General features: G+C 60.3%; 8 protein-coding genes across 10 annotated transcripts; 3 read left to right on the top strand and 5 right to left on the bottom strand.

Annotated features, from left to right (window-relative positions):
• Nucleotides 1-1,291: 1,291 nt before the first annotated feature.
• Nucleotides 1,292-4,280, top strand: JDV02_004774 (uncharacterized protein). Of its 2 annotated transcripts, XM_047986009.1 has the most exons (3): nucleotides 1,292-3,633; nucleotides 3,706-3,726; nucleotides 3,795-4,280. In XM_047986009.1, exons 1-3 carry the CDS (start codon nucleotides 2,154-2,156, stop codon nucleotides 3,962-3,964), a joined length of 1,671 nt encoding a protein of 556 aa, XP_047841989.1. In that variant the 5' UTR covers nucleotides 1,292-2,153; the 3' UTR covers nucleotides 3,965-4,280. The 2 variants fall into 2 exon arrangements, with proteins under 2 accessions (XP_047841989.1, XP_047841990.1); XM_047986010.1 differs by having other exon boundaries at nucleotides 3,706-4,280.
• Nucleotides 4,281-4,887: 607 nt separating this feature from the next.
• JDV02_004773 (NAD(+) ADP-ribosyltransferase) lies at nucleotides 4,888-8,030 on the top strand. 2 transcript variants are annotated; one of them, XM_047986007.1, is made up of 3 exons: nucleotides 4,888-6,134; nucleotides 6,197-7,495; nucleotides 7,677-8,030. In XM_047986007.1, the coding sequence occupies exons 1-3, from the start codon at nucleotides 5,007-5,009 to the stop codon at nucleotides 7,797-7,799; spliced, it is 2,550 nt and encodes an 849-aa protein (XP_047841987.1). In that variant the 5' UTR covers nucleotides 4,888-5,006; the 3' UTR covers nucleotides 7,800-8,030. The 2 variants fall into 2 exon arrangements, with proteins under 2 accessions (XP_047841987.1, XP_047841988.1); XM_047986008.1 differs by having other exon boundaries at nucleotides 6,197-8,030.
• A 287-nt stretch (nucleotides 8,031-8,317) lies between these two features.
• Nucleotides 8,318-11,573, bottom strand: JDV02_004772 (uncharacterized protein). Its single transcript, XM_047986006.1, has 2 exons — nucleotides 10,619-11,573; nucleotides 8,318-10,546 (listed from the first exon to the last, which is right to left on the bottom strand). Exons 1-2 carry the CDS (start codon nucleotides 11,296-11,298, stop codon nucleotides 8,767-8,769), a joined length of 2,460 nt encoding a protein of 819 aa, XP_047841986.1. The 5' UTR covers nucleotides 11,299-11,573; the 3' UTR covers nucleotides 8,318-8,766.
• A 1,855-nt stretch (nucleotides 11,574-13,428) lies between these two features.
• JDV02_004771 (uncharacterized protein) lies at nucleotides 13,429-14,501 on the bottom strand. The gene is made up of 2 exons (XM_047986005.1): nucleotides 14,183-14,501; nucleotides 13,429-14,107 (listed from the first exon to the last, which is right to left on the bottom strand). The coding sequence occupies exons 1-2, from the start codon at nucleotides 14,377-14,379 to the stop codon at nucleotides 13,495-13,497; spliced, it is 810 nt and encodes a 269-aa protein (XP_047841985.1). The 5' UTR covers nucleotides 14,380-14,501; the 3' UTR covers nucleotides 13,429-13,494.
• JDV02_004770 (uncharacterized protein) lies at nucleotides 14,284-15,405 on the top strand. Its single transcript, XM_047986004.1, has 2 exons — nucleotides 14,284-15,199; nucleotides 15,272-15,405. Exon 1 carries the CDS (start codon nucleotides 14,336-14,338, stop codon nucleotides 14,756-14,758), a length of 423 nt encoding a protein of 140 aa, XP_047841984.1. The 5' UTR covers nucleotides 14,284-14,335; the 3' UTR covers nucleotides 14,759-15,199; nucleotides 15,272-15,405.
• Nucleotides 15,406-15,786: 381 nt separating this feature from the next.
• Nucleotides 15,787-18,683, bottom strand: JDV02_004769 (uncharacterized protein; the record flags this gene model as incomplete). Its single annotated transcript, XM_047986003.1, has 5 exons — nucleotides 15,787-16,414; nucleotides 16,671-17,155; nucleotides 17,365-17,434; nucleotides 17,544-18,293; nucleotides 18,485-18,683. 5 exons carry the CDS (start codon nucleotides 18,681-18,683, stop codon nucleotides 15,957-15,959), a joined length of 1,962 nt encoding a protein of 653 aa, XP_047841983.1. The 3' UTR covers nucleotides 15,787-15,956.
• A 245-nt stretch (nucleotides 18,684-18,928) lies between these two features.
• JDV02_004768 (uncharacterized protein) lies at nucleotides 18,929-19,813 on the bottom strand (the record flags this gene model as incomplete). Its single annotated transcript, XM_047986002.1, has 2 exons — nucleotides 18,929-19,128; nucleotides 19,261-19,813. The coding sequence occupies 2 exons, from the start codon at nucleotides 19,811-19,813 to the stop codon at nucleotides 18,929-18,931; spliced, it is 753 nt and encodes a 250-aa protein (XP_047841982.1).
• Nucleotides 19,814-22,544: 2,731 nt separating this feature from the next.
• JDV02_004767 (uncharacterized protein) lies at nucleotides 22,545-23,177 on the bottom strand (the record flags this gene model as incomplete). The annotated part of the gene is made up of 1 exon (XM_047986001.1): nucleotides 22,545-23,177. The coding sequence occupies one exon, from the start codon at nucleotides 23,175-23,177 to the stop codon at nucleotides 22,647-22,649; it is 531 nt and encodes a 176-aa protein (XP_047841981.1). The 3' UTR covers nucleotides 22,545-22,646.
• Nucleotides 23,178-23,210: the final 33 nt, after the last annotated feature.

Below are 23,210 nucleotides of genomic sequence, written 5' to 3'. Positions count from 1 at the left end.
GCACAAAAACACTCATCAACAACAATGGCGGCGGCGGCGGCGGGCGCGGCTGGGTGGAAGGGTAGAAGAGTGGCAGCTGGTGGTGCCCATGGTCGTGGTTTGGTGATGGTGGTGGTGGTGGTGGTGGTGGTGGTTTTCTTTGTCGCACTCACAATGAATGCTTGCCCGGGTTCCATTGACCAAACAGAGAAGAACCCCTGCCTGCTCTTGCGCCGTAAGCGTGACGACGGTCGATGTGAGGTGAGGTGTCTATGAAAGTGAGGTGGGTTGAGAAGGCCATAGGCGGCGTTGGTTATCCAGCCATCGATAGCCCGACAACGACGGTCCTCGTTGCTCACTACGACGAACTGACTGCACATTCTGGGCAAATTTTTCTCCCTGATGCATTCTAAGACGAGCGCTCGACGGGCCTACAAGTCCTTATGGCACAGCAAGTTCACGAGCTGAATTGTGGATTTTTTTTGCATTTGGTAGCGTACATTTACTTTCAAGTTCACGAAGCCAAATGAGGACTTGAAGGGACACTTTCTTCGCAATAATGATGGAGAGGGATCGAGATGGACCTAGGCAAATATAGACGGACGGAGCCAGAAGGAAAGGTGGAGAGATGGACAGAGAGAGAGTGTGAGTGTGTGAGAGAGAGGGGGTGGGGGGGGGGAGCCCACCAAGGCCCTGCATCATTGCCATCGAGGTGAGTCAGGTCCATGGAACGAAGCCGAGGGCACCTCCACCACCCCGTCCTTGTTTATCTTGCGGCTCTGCAGCGTCTTGGGTTCTTTAATGGATCGGCTGCCAGCAACAGGGGACGTGCCGGGGTCCACAGCGATGACCGTCCGAGCGCGCCCAGTGGACTGGGGCAGGCAGTCGCCCGCTGCGGCAGCCGGCCCGAGCCTGGGCACTCGAGGCAACCTAATGTAGTTGGGGATCCTTGACGTCGTAAGGCGCCGCCACCTTACCCACCGACATTTTGTCCCCCCACTGTACCAGCAGCCTACTACTAACATTAGTTGGCAGTTAGTACCTAGGTACTCACTGCATCACGGATGTTCCAGGGCTGGTCGCCCCCCCCCCCAAGCGCCGCCATCGCCTCTGGTGCCCGCCTTCAGTGCCAGAGAGCGGGCAATGGAACTGCCAGCGGAGGCGCTGGAGGCTGCTGCCCAGGTACTCAGTCAGGTAGTCGATGCGCACCAAGGCCCTGCCCACCTTCCATTGGCCAGGCGACCCGGCACCTCAAATAACCTGACTCGACCTGCTGCGATGGCTGCCCGCAGTTGCATTTTCCGCCTTGCCACATCCATCCGCCCGCACATCCTCCACGACGGACGGCGAGGGGAGAGGAGAGACGGTCGACGACGAAACAACAACACACGTTCGCACCGGAATTGTAACCTCGGGGCAATCGCCTCCCGATCCGCCAGCGCATCCTACCTACCACACCCAGGCCGCCCGCCCGTCCGTCCGTCCATCTGCAAACCCCCGGAGGGCAGGGCAGCGCAGCGCATCCATCTGCCTGCCTCGCGACCCCTTTCTGGGTCTGGTGTCACATCACCGCTCGCTCACCTTGGCGGCTCGGTGAAGAAGCCAAGCCCGCCATCCTGTCAAAACGTGCCTGCTGACCATTGCAGCCAGTTTCGCTCGGCGTTGCCGGCCTCCTCCACTTCGCCTGCTGCCCTTTCCCTTCGTCTCCGTAATCACCCAGCATCCATCCTTGGGAGTTGCAGTTCCACCTTACCCACCTCGCAGCAGGCGCCAGCCAGCTGCCTGAGCCTGAGACCGAGAGCAGCACAGCACAGCACCGCGCGCGCGACCGGCCAGGCCACCCTCACGTCCGCTCTCAGGCACGTCTTAAAGGCACTGGATGCCTCCATCGTCGCAAACGCCAATCCCCCTGTTGTCGGCTTGTTGTTTTTTTGTTTTTTCTCTTCTTTCGCCTGCCCACCACGCGCGTACCCCGCAAGCGAGTTCCGTCTGCCGTCGCCGTCGCGCCGCTAGAGAGCTCCTGCAGGAGTGACGTCTCATCGTGTCATCGCCTTCCCCAAAACTACCAGCGAGGCACGCATATACCTTGTTGATCGACCAGAGCACTCATCGTCGCCGCCGCAGCCGCCGCCACCACCACCACTATCATCGTCATCGCCTCCCAGTCGCCAGCCATGGCCGACCCTGCCTGGGTTGCCGCCTGGAGCTCGGGCGACAGGGCCAGCACCTGTCGCATCAAGCAGCTGCCCCTCGAGGTGCTCATCCGCATCGCAAACGACCTCATGACCCCGGACCTCTGTTCCTTTCGTCTCACCTGCCGCGCCATCGAGCAGCTCCTCTACGTCACCTTCACCAACGAGTTCTTCACCCGCAAGCAGTTCATGATTGCCGACATCAGCCTGCAGGCCCTCATCGACATCTCAAGGAGCAGGCTGGCCCCCCACTTGCGGCATGTGCACATCGGCCTCGACCGCTTCCCCGACAACTTCCAGCGCCCCCTGCCCGACGACGAAAAGGAGCGCAGGTTCCGGCAGCGCTATGCCGACCACTTCAGTCTCTGGAGCACGGGCTGCCACCGAGACATGCTGGTCGACGCCTTCAAGCACCTCCCCAACCTCGAGACCGTCGTCATCCGCGACTACAACTCACGCAAGCGCACCAGAGAGGGCGCCCGCGCCGAGTGGTCCAGCTACGGCTCCTCAAGCATCTTCCGCGAGACGGGCATCCGTCTCAACCCCGCGCCCTCCGGCAGCTGGAGTGCCCAGGCCAACTTCCAGCTTAGCAGCCAGGTCTTCGCCCTCGTCACGCACGCCCTCGGCATGGCCAACCCGCCCAAGATCAAGGGCATCGAGGTCATGGCAAAAATGGGCAACCAGCTGCGCGACTTTGCCTTTAACATCCCCGCCTTCAGTGAGCCCATGATCCTGCCCGTCTTGCGCCGGCTCGAGAAGCTGCACCTCTCCATTAATCTGGGTTGGAGGGCCCAGAGCGCGCCGTGGACCCAGGTCGCCGCGACGGCGCCCGACACCATGCTCCGCCAGTTCCTATGCCAGTGCACCAACCTCAAGGACCTGCGCATCAACGAGCTCCACGACTCACCCACGGCCATGACGGACCTGCTCACCTGGCTCGCCGGAGACTCGGACACCCGGACCAACGGGCCCGAGGCCGGCGACGCGAGAGCTGGCGGCCCGTCGCTGGACACGCTTGAGCACCTCAGCCTCGGCTGGATGAGCGTCCCGGTGGCGCCGCTGATCAAGGTCCTGCGCAGGTTTGCTCCCTCGCTGCGCGGACTGGAGCTGTGGAAGATGACGTTGGTCATGCCGTTGCCGCCGGGGAGCGACCCCAGCGATCCCCCTAGGGTCATGTTTTGGACCGACTTCATGAACCAGCTGCGGCAAATACCGGGGCTGGATCTGCGCCACATCAAATTCGGGGCCTTGAAACAGGCATATCTGCACCGACCGGAACACCACGTGTCCTTCAAGAACCGGGGCGTGGAGGCGAAGTATACGGGGCCACACTGGAAGGACTTTGTCGACGAAGTGACCCCTTTGCTGGATATCAAGTGGCCGCGCAGGCTCACTCCCGAGAGCGATGACTCGGACTCGGACGATGGTGACGACGAGCTCGCGGCATCGATCTTGGACGAAGGTATGTTTAGTAGCTCGCTAGAGGGTATGGACATGGCGACGGGGCGGGCTGACACGCACGGATCATTCACAGGCGCATCGGAGGAACTCGACGGTGAAGACGACTCCACCACCAACATTGATGGATGAAGCGCGTTCGGCGTTGCTAATACTGGCGAGCAGACACGGAATGGGCGGCGCTGCAGCACTTTCCACCAGGAATGATGCCGCCCGCGGCGGAGCTGCTGTTCCAGGAGCTTATGGCGCACCAGGGGCCGGGAGAGCCTGAGCCTTACCTTGAAATCCCCCTGGATGAGGTGATGCAGCACGATGAAGACTTTTGGCCGTGGTAATATTGATCAAGACTTGATACATGTGAAGAGGGACGAGGCGTGGCACGGGAATGGGGAAGCGATTGGTTGGGCGGGCGGCTAGGTGGCATGTTCAACACCGCGAGGAGTTGCACGGACAAGGATCCTCCAACTGGGTCGACATCTGACAGGATTCGGGTGAGCGACGCGCGCGTCACAGGGGAATCAAGCGCTGGAACTATAGATGAGGGGCGAGTATGTGATGGCTAGCGTGCTGTGGCATGCCCGATCAACAAACCTAATTGATCGGATCCCAGCTTTTTGATTTGACACATAGAAGGTCGCCATTATGGACGTGCAAATGCAGTGTCGAATTGTGATGTGGATGCGACAGCCATTGAACAGGAGCGCTTGTCTGCAATACCGACGTCGGGGGCCATCCAGGCAGCACCGCTCCATCACCAGAGCGCAAGAGGTCTGGCGGCGAGGGTTGGGGCGTTGGGGCGGTTGATAGCAGTCCACGTGATTACGCGAGACGTTCGCGATCCAGATGGCGATGGAGTGCGCGACCAGGCGCGCTGGTGCCTGGAGGCGGTGTCGCCAGTCATCACGCGGGCCCAGCTCAGCCGAGCCGAGTCCAGGCAGCTGCCGGGGTGGGCGGGGCCCAGGGCCCAGGGGCTGCGCCGCGAGTGGGGACCGCCCATAGGCCTGCATTGACGCCAGCCCTGGAGGTTCCTAGCACCAGCACCACCAGCAGTACCAGCAGCATCCAGCAGCATCAGCATCAGCACGTAATGAGCGCTGGGAGCAACCGGGAAAGCAGCAGCTACTGCGACCCCCACCTCTCCAGGGCTCTCACTTCATCAATCCAGGCTCCAGCTCCAGCAAAGCGGACTCCCTCCATCTCGGAGCTTGCTGAATTCGTAACGACGTAGGTACCTGCTTCGTACCACCTGTCGTTAGCCCACTGTCCGTCAGTCAGCCTGCTGAGAGAGGCCGCGAAACGCAACCAAATAAAAACGAGGCTCTGCCCAGCCTGCGCGTGCGGTGCCCGGAAAACACGTATCCATCCTCCTTTCCTTCCATGACCCAATCCCTTCCAACCTTGTGTCTCGTTCATCAATCCCCTCCCCGTTTGATCCCATTGTTGTCCGGTCGGTGCGGCAAACTCAATTGCATCTATACATACACTGTACACCCGCACGCCCGACGGTATTGTGAGGAGGAGGAAGCTGCGAAGCTGCGTGCTCGTCGTCGGCGACCAACAACAAACACCACCATAGTCCGACCGTCGTCGTCGTGTGCCGGACGGGCCCGAGACATTGCGGACGCCGGGACCACCACCACCACCCTCACCACCTTTACACTGCCGCAGAGCCTCATCCATCATCATTCCAAACAAAAGTCAAATAGGTACCCGCCCGCAATGCCCCGCAGAACGAGCAGGTCGTCTGCGTCCCAGCAGCAGCAGCAGCAGCAGCAGCAGCCGGCGACGCCTGTCCTCGACGGCTGCGTCATCAGCTTCTGCGGCAAGTTCACGCCCTGGGGCCACACGCAGGCGTCGTTTGAGGCCCTGGTGCGCGCGCTCGGCGGCCGCCCCATGAAGACGGTCACGAAGAACGCCACGCACCTCGTCTGCACGCAAGACGACTACCGCTACGGCGACGACGGCAAGGTCAAGGCCGCCACCAAGGCCGGCGTCAAGATTGTCCAGCCCGAGTGGCTGCTCGCGTGCGAGAAGCAGAACCACAGCCAGGGCGGCAACAACGGGCCCGTGTCAGACGACGACTACCTCTGGGCCAATGCCGACTTGAGCGCCCCGGCACCGACGAAGAAGGGGTCCGCGCTGACGACAACGGCGAATGGCACCGGCGGCGGCACCGGCGGCGGCGCCAAAAGAACCAAGGCTGATGATGACGACCAGGACGGTGATGAGGACGATGCGGATGCGAAGCCTCAGGCCAAGAAGCAAAAGGCCCATGGCACCAATGGCAAGACAAAGGTCAAGGCCGAAGATGCTGCCGTCAAGGAGGAAAAGGTCGTCGCCGAGGGCCAGTTCATGAAGTCAAAGGGGCTGACGATCCCCCTGGACGAGTACTGCCAGTTGGTCAGCTACCAAGTCTACGTGGAACCCGACTCGGGCATGATTTACGACGCCTCGCTGAATCAGTCGAGCACGAGCAACAACCACAACAAGTTTTACCGTCTTCAGGTAGGTCGACGCTCGCCTCTCAACCTCATTGCGCGTCTCGTGAGTCGTCTAACGAGATGCAGATCCTGCGCGATACCACCAGCGGCTCCTTCAAGACTTGGACGCGATGGGGCCGCGTCGGCGAGGCCGGCCAAAACGCCATCCTCGGCAATGGCACGTTCCCGGACGCGCTCAAGAACTTTGAGAAGAAGTTCAAGGACAAGTCGGGGCTGCCGTGGGATAGGCGCGGCGAAGACCCCAAGCCGGGCAAGTACGCCTTTGTCGAGCGCAGCTACAACGATGACGATGACGAGGACGACGAGGACATGGACGACGCCGAGGTCAAAGCCGAAGATGGCGACGAGCAGGCTTCCACGCCAGACTGCACGCTCCCCAAACCCGTCCAGGACCTCATGGAAATCATCTTCAACCAAAAGTACTTCATGGACACCATGGCGTCGCTCAACTACGACGCCAACAAGCTGCCGCTCGGCAAGCTCAGCAAGGCTACCATCCTGCGCGGCTTCCAGCAGCTCAAGGACCTGGCTGCCCTCATTGACGACCCCACGCTGGCGAAGAGCAAGTGGGACATGACGCTCGCCGCCGCGACGGAGCACCTGTCCAACACGTACTACTCGCTCATCCCGCACGCCTTTGGGCGCCACCGGCCCCCCGTCATTAACAGTGACCCGCAGCTCAAGAAGGAGATAGAGCTCCTCGAGAGCCTGTCGGACATGAAGGACGCCGCCGACCTGCTCAAGAAGGACCGCGCCGGCAGCCGGAGCGCACAGGATGTGCACGCGCTGGACCGCCAGTTCCAGAGCCTGGGCATGGAGGAGATGACGCCGCTCGCGCACGACGGCGCCGAGTTCCGCCACCTGCGCAACTACCTCCACGGGTCGCAGGGCTCGACGCACAGCCACTACCGCTACCAGCTGCAGAACATCTTCCGCATCGAGCGCCGCGGCGAGGACCTGCGCCTCCGCGAGTCCAAGTTCGCCGACGTGCCCTCGGACCGGCGGCTGCTGTGGCACGGCTCGCGCGCCACCAACTTTGGCGGCATCCTCAGCCAGGGCCTGCGCATCGCGCCCCCCGAGGCGCCCGTCTCGGGCTACATGTTCGGCAAGGGCATCTACCTCGCCGACATGTCGTCCAAGTCGGCCGGCTACTGCTGCTCCGGCAACTCCAACGGCCACGCCCTGCTGCTGCTGTGCGAGGCCGAGCTGGGCGACCCCCTGCAGCGGCTCACGCACTCGAGCTACAACGCCGGCGAGGACGCGGTCCGCAACGGCATGTGGAGCACCCTCGGCCAGGGGAGCATGGGGCCCAGCAAGTGGCAGGACGCAGGCGTGGTGCACGAGAGCCTCAAGGGTATCCGCATGGTGAGAGCCCCTTCTTCTTTTGCCCCTACTCAAGCTGCCCGTGATTTCTCTTCCCGGTCCCCATCACCATTATCCCCTCAACCACGTATAATCCGAGGTATTAAGGGGGCGTGGGGGAGAACAGGCCCATCCCACCTCCCCATAGGCCAACAGTTGACTGACATGTTCTGCGCCTCTTCAGCCGGACCCCAGCGTCAAGACGGGCGACACCAACGTCCCCAACACGACGCTCTTCTACAACGAGTACATTTGCTACGACGTCGCCCAGGTCAAGCTACGGTACCTGTTCCACGTGAAGCTTTAGCGTGTTCATCTCTTCTTTCTTATTTTCCGGTCCGGGTTCCCCTTGGTCCCTTTCCCGAACCGGTTGCATGGCGAGTTGCTTGAGCTTTTACTATTATTTTTCCTTCCTTTTTTGAGGCAGGTGTTTCGTTTGACACTGTAGCGGTGGCATGGCATGTGGAGAAAGCGAGCGAATGAATGGCGGGCGTATAAAATCCGGGGGCATCTATCTGCACACACGAATATGCGTGTATTTGTGTGAGTGTAATATAGGTCTTTAGCTTTGCTGGTATTTACTTTGGTCGTCTTTTACGACACGGCCTGCAAGTAAGTGGCATGGCCGTGCTCACACGTAGTAGTAAGCAGTCCAGTCTACATAGGTAGGTGGCTACTGAGCTACCTACCTTGTTGCGAAACAGCATCATGACTACTAGTGTGCGGTCATGACGGCGGAAGCAGGGCATCCATCCACCCGCGGCCCGTTGCAGAGACGGTGAATCACAATCACATATACATGCATTGTACGCCCTGTCGGCGGTCTGCAAAGTTGTGATGATGATTATTTCTTCATTTGTTTTGTCCAAGACGCTGACGACGTGCACGTGCGCGCGTGCGTGCGTACGGTCGCGTACTTCCTTGCTCTCTATGGTAACGTAGGTGCTGGTGGTGGCAAAAGGGGGGGTATATCCAAAACTCGCTCCTGCTGCTGCTGCTGCTGCTCCTGCTACCGTCATTTTTCATTATCATCGTCGCCACCCATAATGATGATGATGATGATGATGATCCGCCGACCCCTTGAACAAGAGAGCACCATTTACCTGCTTTCCCTTCCCAAAGATGGTCATTGCGTGCCACGTCTATCCGCAACGTTATCGTCTCATCATCCCGTGTCGATCTAAAAAGCCCTTCCTTTAGTGTCATATATGTCATCCAGATTGCTCGTCTACGTCACGCCATGCGGAGAAAGCCCACAGCAATAGCACTGAGCGCTACACGCCCACCCCGCCGTTGAGAAACTCGGGCCACACAAACTCCCCGCTCGTCGTCGGTGGCCACGGCGACAGGTCGATGCCCATGGCGTGGTCGAGCCCGTTGTCGAGCCCCAGCCCGTCGAGCGCGCCCTCGTACGCGTTGTTGAGCTCCGACGTGGTGAAGTCGTCGGCGCTGCGTGCCGCCGTCTCGGACATGGACGGTGGGCCGACAGCAGCGAAGCTGTGGTTGCCGTTGTTGTTATTGTTGCTGCTGCTGCCGTTGCTGCTTGTGTTCTCCGCGGCCCAAGGGTCACTACTGCCCATTACGGCATCCGGCAGTGACAGTCGCGCCATTTTGTTGCTCGACGGCGCCGATGTGAAGTTGCCGTTGGTGTGGGACACGACGTCCGGGTCATCGGTGACCTCGATGCTCCTTAGCACGGCGTTGCGGCCCGACGACTGCCCGTTGGGCATGCCGTTGATCCTAAACGTATCCGGGCTGGAGATGTTGGCGGGCGAGGCGGGCGCGCCCAGGCCGCGGGCGATGAGGGACTCGAGCTCGGCGACAATGGCCGCGGCGGCAGGGCCCTTGCAGCACTGCTTGATGGTCCGCAGACACACCCTGGCCTGTTCGGTGACGCCGTCCGCGGTGAGGCCAAACTTGTCGCCATTGACGTGGAAGGCGTACTTGAGCATGCGGGCGCACTGGTACGCGCACAGGGCGAGGTCAAGGTCGGCGACGGGCTTCGCGCCCAGCTTCTGCATTGTGGAGAAGATGCTGACCATGGCGAGGGAGTGGTCGAGGCACTGGCGCTGGCAGTGTTGAATGAAGCTGTCGTCGAGCGAGTCGAGGATCGGGCGAGGCAGCGCATCGCGGAAGCCGGACAGCGCGATACGGTAGAGGTCGCAGTGGCATTGGCGCCACCACACGTGAATCATGATGAAAACGCATATCCGCGGCGAGTAGGCCCGCAGGCGGAGAGAGTTTTCAGAGAACTGAAACGACGCGGGGAGGCGGTTGGCAAAGTCGTCGAGCTCGCTGTGCAGCGACAGGACCGTGGTTTGCAGGTCGGTGGTGTTGACATTGCGGCTGACGAGCACATCCTTGGTAAACTCGCTTATCTTCTGGCGTGTGTGGAAGATGCGGATGTGCAGGGCGTTGCTGCCGACGTCCTCGGGGTGCTGGGGTTGTGGCCCGGCCGACTCGGGCACCAGCTTTTCTGTTGGTTGCGGGAGATCGAACTCAAAGTTGCGCTCGTTGCAGGGCAGCGGCACGTGTATCTTTTCCGGGCGCCACAGGGAGAAGTCGCGGTAGCCGCTGGAGATGCCCGAGTCCATGCAGTACAGCGACCACATGAGGCGACGGCGCGATTCCTGAGCGAGGAAGCACAAGTTGGGGCTGTCGTAGTTGAGGCGAAGGGCGGCGGCATAGCGGGAGGCGAGACTGAACAGGACAAAGGCGCTGGAGAACTTGTTGGAGAGGATGCGGTGTTTAATCATGAAGACGAGGGCCTGAACCTTGAATGCCGAGGGTCGCTTGTAGTCGGCGAAGACGAGGGCCTCGGCGTTGTCGATGCAGCGGTCGCCGTACTCGCACACGCCAGGGCCCATGTCTGTGAGGCACGAGGTGATGCCGATGAGGGCTAGCAGCAGGGCCTTGTCGACCTTGCCAGCGTTGTACTGCTCCATGAGCGAGGCCCGATGCAAGAAGGAGTACATGGGGATGTGATGGACATGGCGGAAGTACTGGTCGAGGGTACGCCCTATGAGGGCGTCCAAGGACTCGTCGGGACAGGGTCTTGATGCGCGCGAAGTGTCAGTGTCCATGTGATGCATCCGGACGCGGTGGGGAAGAACAGGGGCAACGTACACGTCGGGGTTGGAGTTGCTGGGGGTGACGGTGCCCAGGCGGTCGGTCAGGGCCGTGTCACTGTCATGGGCAGCATCGTCAGCCCTGTCGCGGTCCTTGTCGCCGTCATCATGGCTCTGGGGACTTCTGATGTCGCCACAGCTCCCTCGCGCCGAGGCTCGCACACGCTTGCTGGGGCGATAGACGCAGTCGAGCCCCTGGGCGCGACAGCGATCACACGAGGGCTCGTGGCCGGAGCATCTGGCCTTGCGACTGTGGCAGTTGAGGCAGGCCTGCTTCACGCGACGGCGGGGCAGCGCCAGGCCCCAAGCCTCGGACTCGCCATCGTCATAGGAGCAAGGGAAGCCGAGACGCTGGCAATTGGAGCAGAGGGGGCGGGTGCCGTTGCAGCGAACCTTGCGCATGCGACAAGTGCTGCAGGTAGAAGGCGACTTTTTAGGGCGGTGGCCGGGCGAAACGTTGCCGTGGGAAGAGGAGGAGGCATCGAGGCGCGAGGGCGGGAATTGGTGAGCGAGGCCGTGCTGGTGATGATGAGAGGCGGCAACTTCAAGGGCCGGGGGGCGAGACTGTGAGGCAGACGTGGTAGCTGCAGAGGTAGAGAGCGAGGCGGCGTGGGTGCCAAAGGCGCCGGGGGTTGAGGAGGAGGCAGGAGGAGGCGGCGAGTCGGGATCCAGGTCCATGACCAAGACGGGCTCGGGTCGTCGCTCGCGTGCCGGGGAGCGACGAGCCGGAGCGAGGTGGTGAGGACGAAGCAGGGGGGCGTGACAGGCAAGCGCGGGCTTGTGGCAAGACGCGCGGGCGCGGTCGTCAAGAAAGTCGCCGTGAGCATGGATCGGGGGTGGCGGTGACGGGGGCCAAAGAGCCGCAGGTGTGCAGGCGGCGGCAACGGCGGCGGCGGCGAGTGACAGGAGTGCGTGCGGTCGAGTCTGAGGGTGAGACGTGAGCGACGATGAAGTGGCGGGGGAGAATTTGGAGGAGTTTAGGTTTGGTTCATGCTCGCCCGCTCGCTGCTGCTGGAGGTTGCTTGTTGGTGCAAAGTACCTGTACTTTTTTTCCCAATCCAACCTTAGTACTGAGGTAACCTTGGCTTGGCTGTCGACTCACACCCGAGCGAGACGCACGGCGACTCGTGCAAAGCCTGATGGCCGCCGCCCTGACCCCAAAACACTCAACGGCCTGGTGGTGGGGGGCAGACCCACCTGGAAGGCGGCGGGCAGGCGGGCATCCGTGAAATACACTCAGAGGCGCTGCCGGACGTCATCGTGAGTGAAGCTTGAAATGAAGAGTTGCCTTGGCTTGGCTGGGGCGAATTGTGCTCGCTGAGAGGGGGCCCTCCGTCCCGCGGCCGTGGCACTAAGTTAACTCACGCCGCAAGGTTAGAGGTACCAAGGTAGGCAGGTACGAGGTATAGCTACCTCGAATTGGGCGTCGGTGGGAATAAACCATCCGGGCAAAAGGTGGACGATGGAGGGCGCCCGCCTGCGCTACCGCTGCGGTGGGGCTGGTGGCCCCTGGACGCCCGATGACCGGCGGCCGATGGCCCGAAGCAGGCCGAAGGAAGGAGGGAGGGACAAGCAGGGAAGGAAGGCACTTGCAGGTTCTTTCCATGTTGCTGGAATACAATATAGCGCTTTGTTCAAGTCTTTGCATCCCTTGCCGTCACCACCACGAGCGCCAGAGACAGAATGGAACATCGTCAGTCGGCTGCCCCTGCTGCGCGACATGTCTCATCCGGCCGTCCATCCATTGTCCAACGCACGCGACTCTCGCATGGCAGATGTCGCATGTCCTTGCGAAGCGAGGGCGAAGCGAAGGCGGAGGAGCGACATGCGCACCAGCCGCCGTGGCGATTCACGCCTTCGGTTTCACGGCAGTGCCCGCCGACGGGCTTGTCCGCAGAGCGCCGTGCCGCTGCCCCGTGCTACATCGCGTCGACCGACCGAGCACAACACACACCCGTGCGCTTTGCAACACGTGTCGGGCAGCGGGCCCCAAAGGCGGAACAAAGTTAAGCTTGTTCACCGGGCGGGTTGCAGTGCTACAACGGCACTGTCTGCATGCCTCGCCTTGTACGTATTCTATACACTATAGGTACGACTACTACTAACGTAGTTGCTGCAGACAGATGAAGGAAATGCCGCCTCGGCGGGCGACGTTGCGGCAGTCGGACCGTCGGTGATACCCCCCCTCCTTTCGGCGCCCTCCCCGCATTCCCGCCTTTAGCCCCCTCCAACGACCCCGGCTCGCCGACTCCCGCCCCGACTCCCGCCATATTATCGCTTCTGACCTGCATCGCGCCATCGACTTGGATCCTTTAACATCTCGACTGGCTTCTTTGGATGATGGCAATGGATGAGACGCCTCCATGTGGATGGCCTTTTACCCACATTCGAGCGTCGAGAATGCGACCGTCGCACATACATCACGCAGCAAGCAGATGACAGGTTCTCCATCAAGCAGAGAGCAGTCATCCCTCCAGACAACGAATCGCCCAACAACATAGCTGCGCGTTCCGAATTGTTCATTGTTTCTGTCATTTTTCATTTATACATCATCATGTAGCCATATCTCATATCGTGACGGCGGCCGCCTTGGACGTCCGTCGCCACCACCGCTGGGACATCAGCCCCGACCTTGGATATCCGCGACGGGCCTCTTTTCGTCCCTGCGCTCCCGCAGCCGGTCTGCACCCTGTTTCGAAAGTGACAAAGGAGACTTGGATTGGTAAAGAGCGACTTGATCCAGCAACGGCTACCAAGGCCTGTGCCGGCCTGTGGATCGTCACGATGGCATTCGACGCGACGCGACGCAACACGATGCGACACGATGCGACATGATGCCGTGTGACCCAGACCGACACTGCCCCTTCATCAATGCTAGAGAACCACACCAACACTCGGGGCTGCCGCGAGCCCGAACACTCGACCCAGCAGCAGCGCTGCCATCCCGAAGCCGTGTCGGCTCCGCGTTGCGCCACCACCGGGCCAGTCCACCATCGAGGCCGAAAGTACTAGGGAAGTCGTGCGGCCGTGGTCGTCGTCATCGTTGTCGTCGTCCACTGTCATCACTCTCCTCCTCTTCGCTCCGTGCTTCGCTGCGAACATGCTGCTGCTCGGGCCCGCGGCCTGCACCCTCGGCGTCGGTGCCGATCGTTCAAGCCGTGTATCGTCATCCGAATCCAGTCCGTCAGCTGGGAAGCCGACGGTCGCGTCATGAGCTGGCCTCCGTCCAGCCGTGTCCAAGACCATTGTCGCCTGGCGCCTGCGTGCTGTCACAGTCGCAGTCGTGTAAGCGACGGGTTGCCCCGGATCGGCTGTCGTGGTCGCCAGCGCCAGACGCGCCTCGCTCTTCTCTTCTTCTTCTTCGTAAAAAGACGCCAAAACAAAACTGCGCTCCAAGAAATGAACGGGGTCGGGCTCGCCGCCGCGTGTGACCGCGGCACACTTGGCCGACGAGGCATTCGACAAGTTGCAGTCGAAACGCATGCCGCTTGAACTTGTCGTCAGCACACAAACACACACGCAACCGGTATACAGATAGGGGGAATGTCTCGCAGCAACGTACAATAGTAAAAGGTCGTTGCTCGCCGCCAGCTCCACAGTCCGGAGCCCGGGCTGCCGAGACATGACCGGCCGGCCCCGGCGCTCCTCCGCGAGGAAGAAGACAGCCGCACCAGCGCCGGTGGCGGTCTCGGCGACGACCATACTGGCCATCACCATGACCGCCACCAACGCCACCAAGTTGAGTCTGCGGGCGCCCATCCTGCTGATGGACCACCCCGCCAAGTCGCCTGGGGAAGGAAGGGAAGAAGAGGAGAGAAAGGCGAGACTCGGGAGGGCGGCCCATGGGCTATTTGAGTCACGCCCGGGCGCTCAGCGGCGGCGGGAGGGGGAGAGCCCTCTCTCTCTCCGCCTCGGCCATTCGTCCACTATGGTTGGTGGTTGGACGGGTGGCATGCCAACGGATGCATCACGGCCGACTGGGCCCATTCTTTCTTTGTCTCTGCGCCTTGTGCATGCGCTCGCCTGTCTCAAGGCACCCAGCGGTGAGCGCCGACCAGGATCTCGACCCCACACCACGCCGGCCCAGAGGCCCGCTCCCTATGCGACTGGCGATTCCTGCATCACAAGCTCACAGTGAGGTGGCGGGCCACCGCTGAACCGCCGACGCGTCCCCCAATAGCGGCCGGCCAACAAACAGTTTTCTGTCGAAGACGGGGGCATGCGAGGTGGCTGGCCTGTTGACCCGCCAATTCGGGCATCATCGTCACCGCTCGCGGCCCCTCCCCTCCTCCGGTTGGGCCGCGCCGCACCGCGGTACCCAGCCCGACCAGCCTCCTCTTTTTCCTCCCGTCTTGACCTTTCGTTCTCTACTCCGTACTTCTCTCTCTCGTTGTGCTGCAGGGGTCGCGCGACTTTGACTTGACTAGACTTGCACGCTGGCCTTTTGTGAAGCAAACTAACAATGTAGGAAAGTATACGAATACTCATCGAGAGCGGCGCGAAAGGACAAAGAGTGACAAGACACTTCACACGCAGAATAGCTCGTATATCAACATGCACGCTGCAACTTCTCCGCTTAGTTAGAACGGTTGCATGCGACTCTATAGTGCAGTCCGTACTTTGTACTACTTGCTTATACCATGCATTGCAGTACACACAAGGACTCATTCGTCTACCGATGACCCCATACCTGCTTCGTACAAAGTACACCGTCTCGCCAGCACACCCCCTAGCCACTCATTGACTTTTTTTTCGGTGGCAGCCGATGGGCAGCCAGTCAGTCAGTCGGTCCGTCAGTGCTCGCCGTGCTAGCTAGCTGTCGCGGGGTGAAGTTTTACCCGAAACAGAGTCGTAGGAGAACAAAGAAAATACAACGAGTTACAACAACACTGGCAGCTAGGTTGGTACTCACACCAAACATCGGCAGCTACGTGCTCACGCCATGCCGTGTCATATCCCATGGACCTCTTTCTTCATGACGCAAGACCACGGACGAGAGTGAGTGAAGGGAGAGCGCACATATCACGACATCAACAAAGCCGCAGAGAGACAACAGGAAGAGAGAATTCGGTGCTGTAGCGATGTATTGCATGGTCTGGAGCGCTAGACCTGTCTAGTCTGTCCCTCAGGTATCCCACGCGCCGAGGTCCCCTCTTGCAGCAACAGCCCTTTACTATCTGACTTGATCCTGTTGTGGTTGCGGCTCAGATCTAGCTCTCCGACTGTAGCTCCAGCTCCGGCTTTTCTTTGGACCACCTGCAATGTCGTCATCGGTCGGCTCTCCGACTCTTTCTCCGGCCCCGGCTCCGACTCCGACTCCGGCTTGCCCTCGCTCTTCAGAACTCATCGTGTCTGAACGTGGGCGCAGCCGGCGGCGGCGCTGGGATGGGCTTGGGCTCAGCTGTCGGCGGCCTGGGGATCTGCTCCTCGGGCTTGGCCGCTGTCGACGCTTTGGGAACGGGCTCGTGAGCTGCCACCGGCGGCTTTGACATCTGCTTCTTGGGCTTGACCACCGTTGGCCTGGGGATTTGTTCCTCGGGCTTAGCCACCGACGGCGCGGGGATGGGCTTGTGCTCATCGTGGGCCTTGGGATGGGGGGACTGTTGCGCAGGCTCTTGATTCCGGGAGCCTGGCCGTGTGTCCCTGACCCAGTTGCCTGGCGAGATCGGGGTGCTCCAGACCACCTGGGACACTTTCCCGGCCTGTCTGGTGAGGTTGCCGCTGTTTATGTCCGCGAATTCGTGCCAGTAGATTGTTTCATGCGTGCCGGCACACTCGGCGAGCATTCTTAGACCTAGAGGTTGGAGGAAGCGTTCCGCTCAGTCAGTATGTATACCCAGCAGCGAGCAAGAAAACTCTCTCCTCCCTAGACACACAGACACATACTCGAGTTCCTTGTTCTAACGTTTGCTGGTCGGGGACCACGGGGCGATTGTAGAATGGGAACAGGGAAAGGACGGCATCGAGGGGCTTGGACGGTACTACAACAACAACAACAACAACAACAACAACAACAACAACTGAAGCAACGGGAATCTCGGTGGACTTACTGAGAAAGCTGAAAGTCGCCGGGGTTTCTGGGTTCGACTTAGCGGTCGCCTGGATGCCCACCAACTTGATGTCCCTCAGGGCCACTTGATCGCTGCCAAAGGCGTCTCGAAGCTTGATACCGCGCTGCGGCCGGATCACGGGGGGCGAGTCGGCCTCGGTCAGCCGAAAGGCTTTGCCATTGATGACCATTTCGACCGGGTCCCGCGAGCCCGTTCTGCCCAGCTGGAAGCGGACCCACAGCTGGTCGACCACATTTTCGCATGGGCCGTTAGGCAGAGGCGACGACGACGGCGACGGCGACGACGACGACGGTCGGGACGACGACACGCCGGACGCTCCTGCTTTGCTCGGGGAGCTCTTGTCGGGGCGCCCGCGGCAGCGGATGGATCGTCCTCGATTGTTCCAGTGGCCCGTCTCTCGGCCCGTCGGGAAGCGCATCACGGACTCTTCGAATTCGAGGCTGCGTCCCTGGCAGGAGTCGTGACTACATGAATAGCAGGCGTCAGACTACCTTTTCAACATTGCGGATGCTGCGTGGGGCAGTGTCCATTTTAGCGTGCCCGTCCCCCTCGGGTAAGGGGACGCGAAGTTGGTTGATTTTAATGGTGCATGTGGCGTGAGAGTAGACGAGGCAAGGTAGGCAGCACTGCCGGCGGGAGTTGAGGCGAGGGAGGGGAGGGGGGGAGAACTTACTCGTAGAGCGTGCAGGAGCCGGCAGCCTCGTCGTATTGTATTGAAGATGCGTTGTTGGTGGGAAGTGTGACTAGACAAGGAAAAGAAGAAGAGGTCAGCCTTTCAGAAGCACGGGGTCCATGAGCGTATCAACATCGAACATCATCACCTATGAAGGCCGTCTTCATATTGTCACTTACCGCACTGCCCTGCCGGGACCTCGATCCATGAGCACGGGGGCCCAAAGTCTTCCTCGTCGCAAATCTCGAAGCTGGGAGTCACCTTGGTCATGTCGAGCAACGCGTCGCACTCCTGCCCCATCGCCTGCTTGTCGTCGGATCGCCCCATCGTCTTCTTGTCGTTGGACCCCCGCTGCAGCGTCGGCGCCCTCATCATTGCGCGAGCCATCACGGACCTCTTGCCCCAGCCAGGGGGCCCCTTTGGATGGAAGAGGCTGCGGGTTGGGTCGGCGCACTCAGCAAAGGTGACTCCCAAGTGGGCGGCGTGCAACAGGAGCCGGTAGACGGCGGGACAGTGCTCCACCAGCGTGTCCCAGAGGCGGGAGAAGTTGTTGCGGAACGACTCGAGGCCCAGGTCCAGCTGCTGCATGAGCACGTTCTCGTCCAGGCTGTACCGCCTGGCCATGTCGACGAGCTGCGCCCACTGCTGCTGCCGCTCCTCGCGGTCGTCGCCGCCGTTGACCGACCCCGGCGCCGACGATGACGACGACGACGACGACGACGAGGACAAGGTGATGGTGGAGTGCCCTGGCGCGGGCACCAGTTCCTGGTAGCATCGATGCTCCTTTTGCTCGTGTCTCAGCAGGGCCAACCTAGGGTCGAGCGCGTGGTGGTCCAGGGGCAAGGAGGCTGCGCCATGGCTGCCGCCGCTGGTACTCGGCCCTGGTCCCCCCGGCACAAAGGCCCGCAGGACAAGCTCACGGCACCAGTCTAGTAGAGAGAGAGGACATTCCCCTGGTGTCAGAAGTGAAGACCTTTGACAAGCGGTTTTGGGGGGGGGGGGGTGGGAGGGGGATGGATGGATGGCATGTGTCAACAACGAAGCCCCTCGACGACGACGACGACGACGACGAGGAGGACTCGCTTTTATTCTATGCCGAGAGGGGGGAAAGGAGGCTTACCGCTGTTGCTGCTTGATAAACCCTGTGACGTGGATGGCTGAGGCCCCGACTGTCCCGATGTCGATGGGCCGGCGGCGCAAAGCTCTCTCTCTAGCCACTCCTGCACCTCTTGCACCGAGTTGAGGGCGTTCCCTGCTCCGTGCTCGACATTGTTGAAGGTTGTATCCGTCACCCAGTCCAAGACGCGGTCGACCTCCATTTCGCAATCCTGGCGTTGTACACGGGGCCGTCGGACAGTCTGCCAGTTGCGCTCCCTCGATTGCATTTCTGTCTCATCACCATCATCGTCAGCGACCGCCGCGTTTGCGCTCACTCCCACCTTTGCTTCGTGGGGTTTGACGACGATGACGACGACGACGACGACGACGAGAACTGGCAGCAGCAGCAGCAGCAGCAGCAGCAGCAGCAGCGTTCGTCGTCGTCGTCGTCAGCTCGCAGTCGTTATTACTTGCCTGCATCCTCAAAGCCGCTAAAAGCCCTCGATATCCTGTCCGGCGAGTAGTTCTGTCCGGTAATGTTTCTTATCACCATGGCGAGTTGGAGCTGCGAGGGGAGGCCGCCTTCCATGGCCAGCTGGAGGCGTCGCGGGATTCCCATGGCAGCCCAATCTGTCCCCAGCACCGCCCCCATGACGGGTGGAACCACTGCAAGCCGTCAAGTCTCCCGGTCAGTAACCATGGGTCGAGCTAATAATGAATCACCACCATCACCACCACCACCAGTGGTTTCCGCGTTGCCAACGCATGAAAGGGTTCAAGGGGGGTAACATAACATACCACGGTCCTGACGGGCCAAGGGGAATACACGTCCTGGTTCCTCCCTGCGGTCCCAGTCAAGCAGACGGCCAAGTCTTTGGCGCTGCGTCCGAGGCATGTTCGCGTTCAGAGGCCCGGTAATCTCGTCAAGGAACTCGCCGTAAGGGTCGCTGAGATCCCGGGAATGCTCGTAGAACCTGGCCCGCTGCTCCACCTCGCCTGCCCCGTTGACCGGCCCGAACATGGGCTGCCACGGGCTGGCCGCATAGTCGTCCCAGGCGGTGTCGAAGTCGGGGTTGTCTTGCCATTCCAGGTCTTGGACCCTGTCCACCCCGTCCGTCAGGGCGAACTGCGAGACCTGAGACCACATGATGGCGCCAACCGTCATATATCGCCTCGTCGGCGGGGTCTCGCCCGGCCGCCAGGCTTGGATCATGTGAGGCCCGTTGGAGATTCGGTAGATCCACGCGCTTCGGCTTCCCGAGCCCAGAGCATGCGTCTCCGTGAGGTCGCTACTGACGCGGAGGAGATGGGGCCGGTGGAGATTGTCGAGCTCTTGGATGCCGCCACGCATGTATGCTTGGGCGGGAGTAAGAGACATGGGCCGCCCGGGCCCGTCGAGCCCGAGGTGAGGGAAAGCTATAAAGTAAACCGTTTCCGATCTGCCCCTGCCGTGGTTGAAGATTGCCTTTCGTGCCCTCGATGGGCGCGGTGTTGTAGTCTCGGCATGGCTATGCCACGCCCACAACCATAGTGACAGGCAGATCCAGGCAAACGGCAGCAGACGCGTGCCTCGACTCATGCCGAGCATCCGCATCGCGGCTGGCGGGCTACGTAGCCTGACGCGATATTTTCTCAAAAAAAGGAGGGTACCGAAGAATGGTCAGCGGCTGCTGAACAATGTTTGTCGAATGCTTGAGAGCCAGCTTGTTGCTGCCTTGCGGTTCTGACCCTCGTTTCATGTCGGATCGCCGCCTCTTTATAGCATTTCGTCGGCTCCTCAATAGCCTGACCGCCGTCCTCGCCAAGTCCAAGTCGACAGACGCATTGCATGGCGATGGTCCATACGCAGCATATAGAGGAGTAATAGAAACTACCAAGCTTCCACCTTGCTGCGTGCTAAACGGTGGCGATCGTGAGATCAATGCGAGATGCTGAGGATGAAGAGGGGACTTGGCATTGACAGATATCATTCTGATCACCAGGCATTCGCGACACTCGATCGTTGCGGCCAACCTACTCAATGAACCCATGAGATAAATGTTGGTAATGGATTAGGAGAGGATTCGCTCCAATCCGCAAAGCGGTATATACTGCAGAACCAAACGTAACAGGTTCAAAAGGCTTACAGAAGCAGAGCCTCAGTCTAGCCGCTACACGGCATAGCAAGTCCACAGAGTCGTTGTATGTGTGCTGCTTGACACAGGGAGCTTGAAAACTCGTGAGGCATTTCCGGCCCTGGTTCCAGTCTGTTTCAAGCCGGGCATATAATGCATAGCTGCCTTATCGACGGCGATATGAAAGCACAGTGTGGTATGATCTGCCCCTATGTGATGCGCGTGGGATATAGGCGGGACACCACGTAGGGCCCCCTGTCAGATATGTCGAAGACTCTCGGGTTGGGCCCAAGCCAGGCTTGTTAGTCGTTAGCCTGCCTGCCGGCGGCATGAAGAGCGTCCACATGTCGTGCGTGACCCATGCTTCTGATGCGAGGTTATCAAAGCGTCGCTCCGCTTTTGATGTAAACGCGAGGTGGTTGAAAAGGTTCAATGATTGGAACGGCAAGGTCATGGAAAGCGGCATCATTCTGGCGACAGGGGCCCTATCAATACCTCAAGCAATGGCCAAGGTCTGCCCTGTCGACTGGAGAAGTCTCTTGGATGTGTGTCCCAAATACGTACGAATACTGTACACAACTAATGTTTGGTGGGTCTGGGCGCGGCAACCCGATTTTCGTTCCAAATCCGAATCCACGGGGGCACAGTAATGATAAGAGCTGTCGCCAAGATGTAAAAAAAAACAGAAGTGCGTACTTGGGCGAGACTCCGCGACTGCAACGGGGCGACTTTTTCCCATGCAAAAGCCCGACCGTCGGATAATGCTCTTATCGCGAGGGACTACTTAATACGTAGGCCAATGCTTGACATCTCGATGAGCAGCGGTCTTCACTAAAACTTTCAGATCACCTTGGAGGATACGTCCTCGGCCCCACGCCGCGGGAGTCTGGGGTTCGAGTCACTATGCCCAATCATGTCATGGCCAGGAGAGAGAGCTCATCCTAGTGATCGTGGTCGTCAACCTAATGCGCCGTACCGTGCGCTGCACCAGGAGGTTCAGACCCTCAGCCAGAGCGCGTTAGAAGTCTCTACACTAATAACGTGATTTGATGCCATCTTGATATTTCTCCTACTCTGTGTGGTATACTAACGTTTTCCAACCTTGGCCGGACCTTGAACCATCATCAGTGGCAAGCGGGCAACATATCTCATGGCTAAGGAAAAGCAGTCCATCATTAATGGTTCCAGTACGACCGACCCCGCTCGTTGTCTGCGTGAGGTCTGTTTCTGCATGCATGTTGTCAGGTCACACCACTGAGATCGTGATGCCGAGAAAAGGCATGATGAGTCCCGCCGCGACGGGCTCGATCGATGGTGTGACCAGCTGATGTCGATGGCAAAAACCTTCAATGCCTCGTATGGAGAGGGCCGCTCATAAGATGCCTCTACTATAGAAAAACATTGACGGCTGTATGAATAGTAGTGAAAGGCGGCCGTATCAATAGCAATGCTCCTGATATAATATGGTTAGAACTAAGAGACTGCCTGCAATATGCATAGGGAGAGACAGAGGGCCAGCGCCCCCGGGGCAGGCAGACTGACCTGACCACACACACGTCCAGGACCAGGGTCGCGGATGGACCCTTCAAATAGTCTCATCATCATGGGCATAACCTCAAGGCCCGATCCGAAATTGAAGCTCCGCATTTCCTTGGCAACCCCCCGCAGAGCTCGCCTTCACTTTCTATGCCGAGAAACCTTGAATGCCTTTGAATTGAGTGCCTCGAGGGCCGAGTGCCGAACGTAAAGTAGCTGACGCCCGAGAACGGCCCCTGGAATCAATGACTGGGTGGCATCGCGAGAGGCAATGGCAGACGAGGTGGATTTCGGGACTGGGGCCATGAAAGGAGATGGAAAGGAGACTTGGAAGCATATCCCATAAGGCTCTCTTAACTCGCCTCCGTGATAGAATCTTTACGCATGTACGAAGTATATTATACGAAGTAGTCTGTAGGTACATGTCGCTATCCGCCAATGCAATTGTTCCATGGCCCGCGAAAGCTCGCTCGGAACACGTCAAGTCTCGCCTGAAAGCCAATGCATATCTATCACGGCTGCTGACGGAACGGACTAAAGGCCGCTCAAACCCACAGCTCCCAGGAGCGCGAGGGCCGCACATCCTCCGCCCAGCATGCCAAGGGCGCCCAGGCCGTACATGCCCGCCGAGTACCCGACGGCACAGCTCACCACGTCCAGTGAATCGGCGGCCAGGTTGAAGGCGACCACCTTTTTGAGGTCGGCGCGGCGCTCCGCCTCGAGCTCGAGGTTGCGACCGCCACCACCACCGCCACCGCTCGGGGAAGAGCCGTCGGCGGCGGCGGCGGTGGTGCGAGATACGCGGCGGTTGAGAGCCCAGGTCGCGGCGCCGAGGGCCGCGCAGCTGGAGCCGAAGAGGCGCGCGACGACAACGGCGTTGGGCTTGAGCTCGAAGAGGAAGAGGCTGTAGGCGAGGCGTGGGGCGAGGATGGAGGATGCGCCGAGGGCGATTTTGATGGCGGAGAGGGCGGCGATGGATGTGGTGGTGAGGCGCGAGGGCGGTTGCTTCGGATGGTTGCCCATGGCGTTGTCGATGAGGGGAGCGGCGCTGCTGGCGTCAGACATTGGGATCAATTGATGTCTTGCCGTGGGGTTTGG

The sequence above is a fragment of the Purpureocillium takamizusanense genome, chromosome 4 (genome assembly GCF_022605165.1).
Source record: "Purpureocillium takamizusanense chromosome 4, complete sequence".
NCBI classification, from domain to species: domain Eukaryota; kingdom Fungi; phylum Ascomycota; class Sordariomycetes; order Hypocreales; family Ophiocordycipitaceae; genus Purpureocillium; species Purpureocillium takamizusanense.
Note: the sequence above shows the minus strand (reverse complement) of the source record. Positions and strands in the feature narration are given on the sequence as shown.

Bases quoted from the DNA above. Each gene is read 5' to 3' on its own strand.
- JDV02_004774 (XM_047986009.1), top strand. From the start codon at position 2,154: ATGGCCGACCCTGCCTGGGTTGCCGCCTGGAGCTCGGGCGACAGGGCC. The intron at 3,634-3,705 runs GTATGTTTAGTA...GATCATTCACAG, and splicing joins GGCATCGATCTTGGACGAAG to GCGCATCGGAGGAACTCGAC. The intron at 3,727-3,794 runs GTGAAGACGACT...ACTGGCGAGCAG, and splicing joins CGCATCGGAGGAACTCGACG to ACACGGAATGGGCGGCGCTG.
- JDV02_004773 (XM_047986008.1), top strand. From the start codon at position 5,007: ATGACCCAATCCCTTCCAACCTTGTGTCTCGTTCATCAATCCCCTCCC. The intron at 6,135-6,196 runs GTAGGTCGACGC...AACGAGATGCAG, and splicing joins ACAAGTTTTACCGTCTTCAG to ATCCTGCGCGATACCACCAG.
- JDV02_004772 (XM_047986006.1), bottom strand. From the start codon at position 11,298: ATGGACCTGGATCCCGACTCGCCGCCTCCTCCTGCCTCCTCCTCAACC. The intron at 10,547-10,618 runs GTACGTTGCCCC...GCGCGCATCAAG, and splicing joins AGCAACTCCAACCCCGACGT to ACCCTGTCCCGACGAGTCCT.
- JDV02_004770 (XM_047986004.1), top strand. From the start codon at position 14,336: ATGACCGCCACCAACGCCACCAAGTTGAGTCTGCGGGCGCCCATCCTG.
- JDV02_004771 (XM_047986005.1), bottom strand. From the start codon at position 14,379: ATGGGCGCCCGCAGACTCAACTTGGTGGCGTTGGTGGCGGTCATGGTG. The intron at 14,108-14,182 runs GTACGTTGCTGC...GACAAGTTCAAG, and splicing joins AGCAACGACCTTTTACTATT to CGGCATGCGTTTCGACTGCA.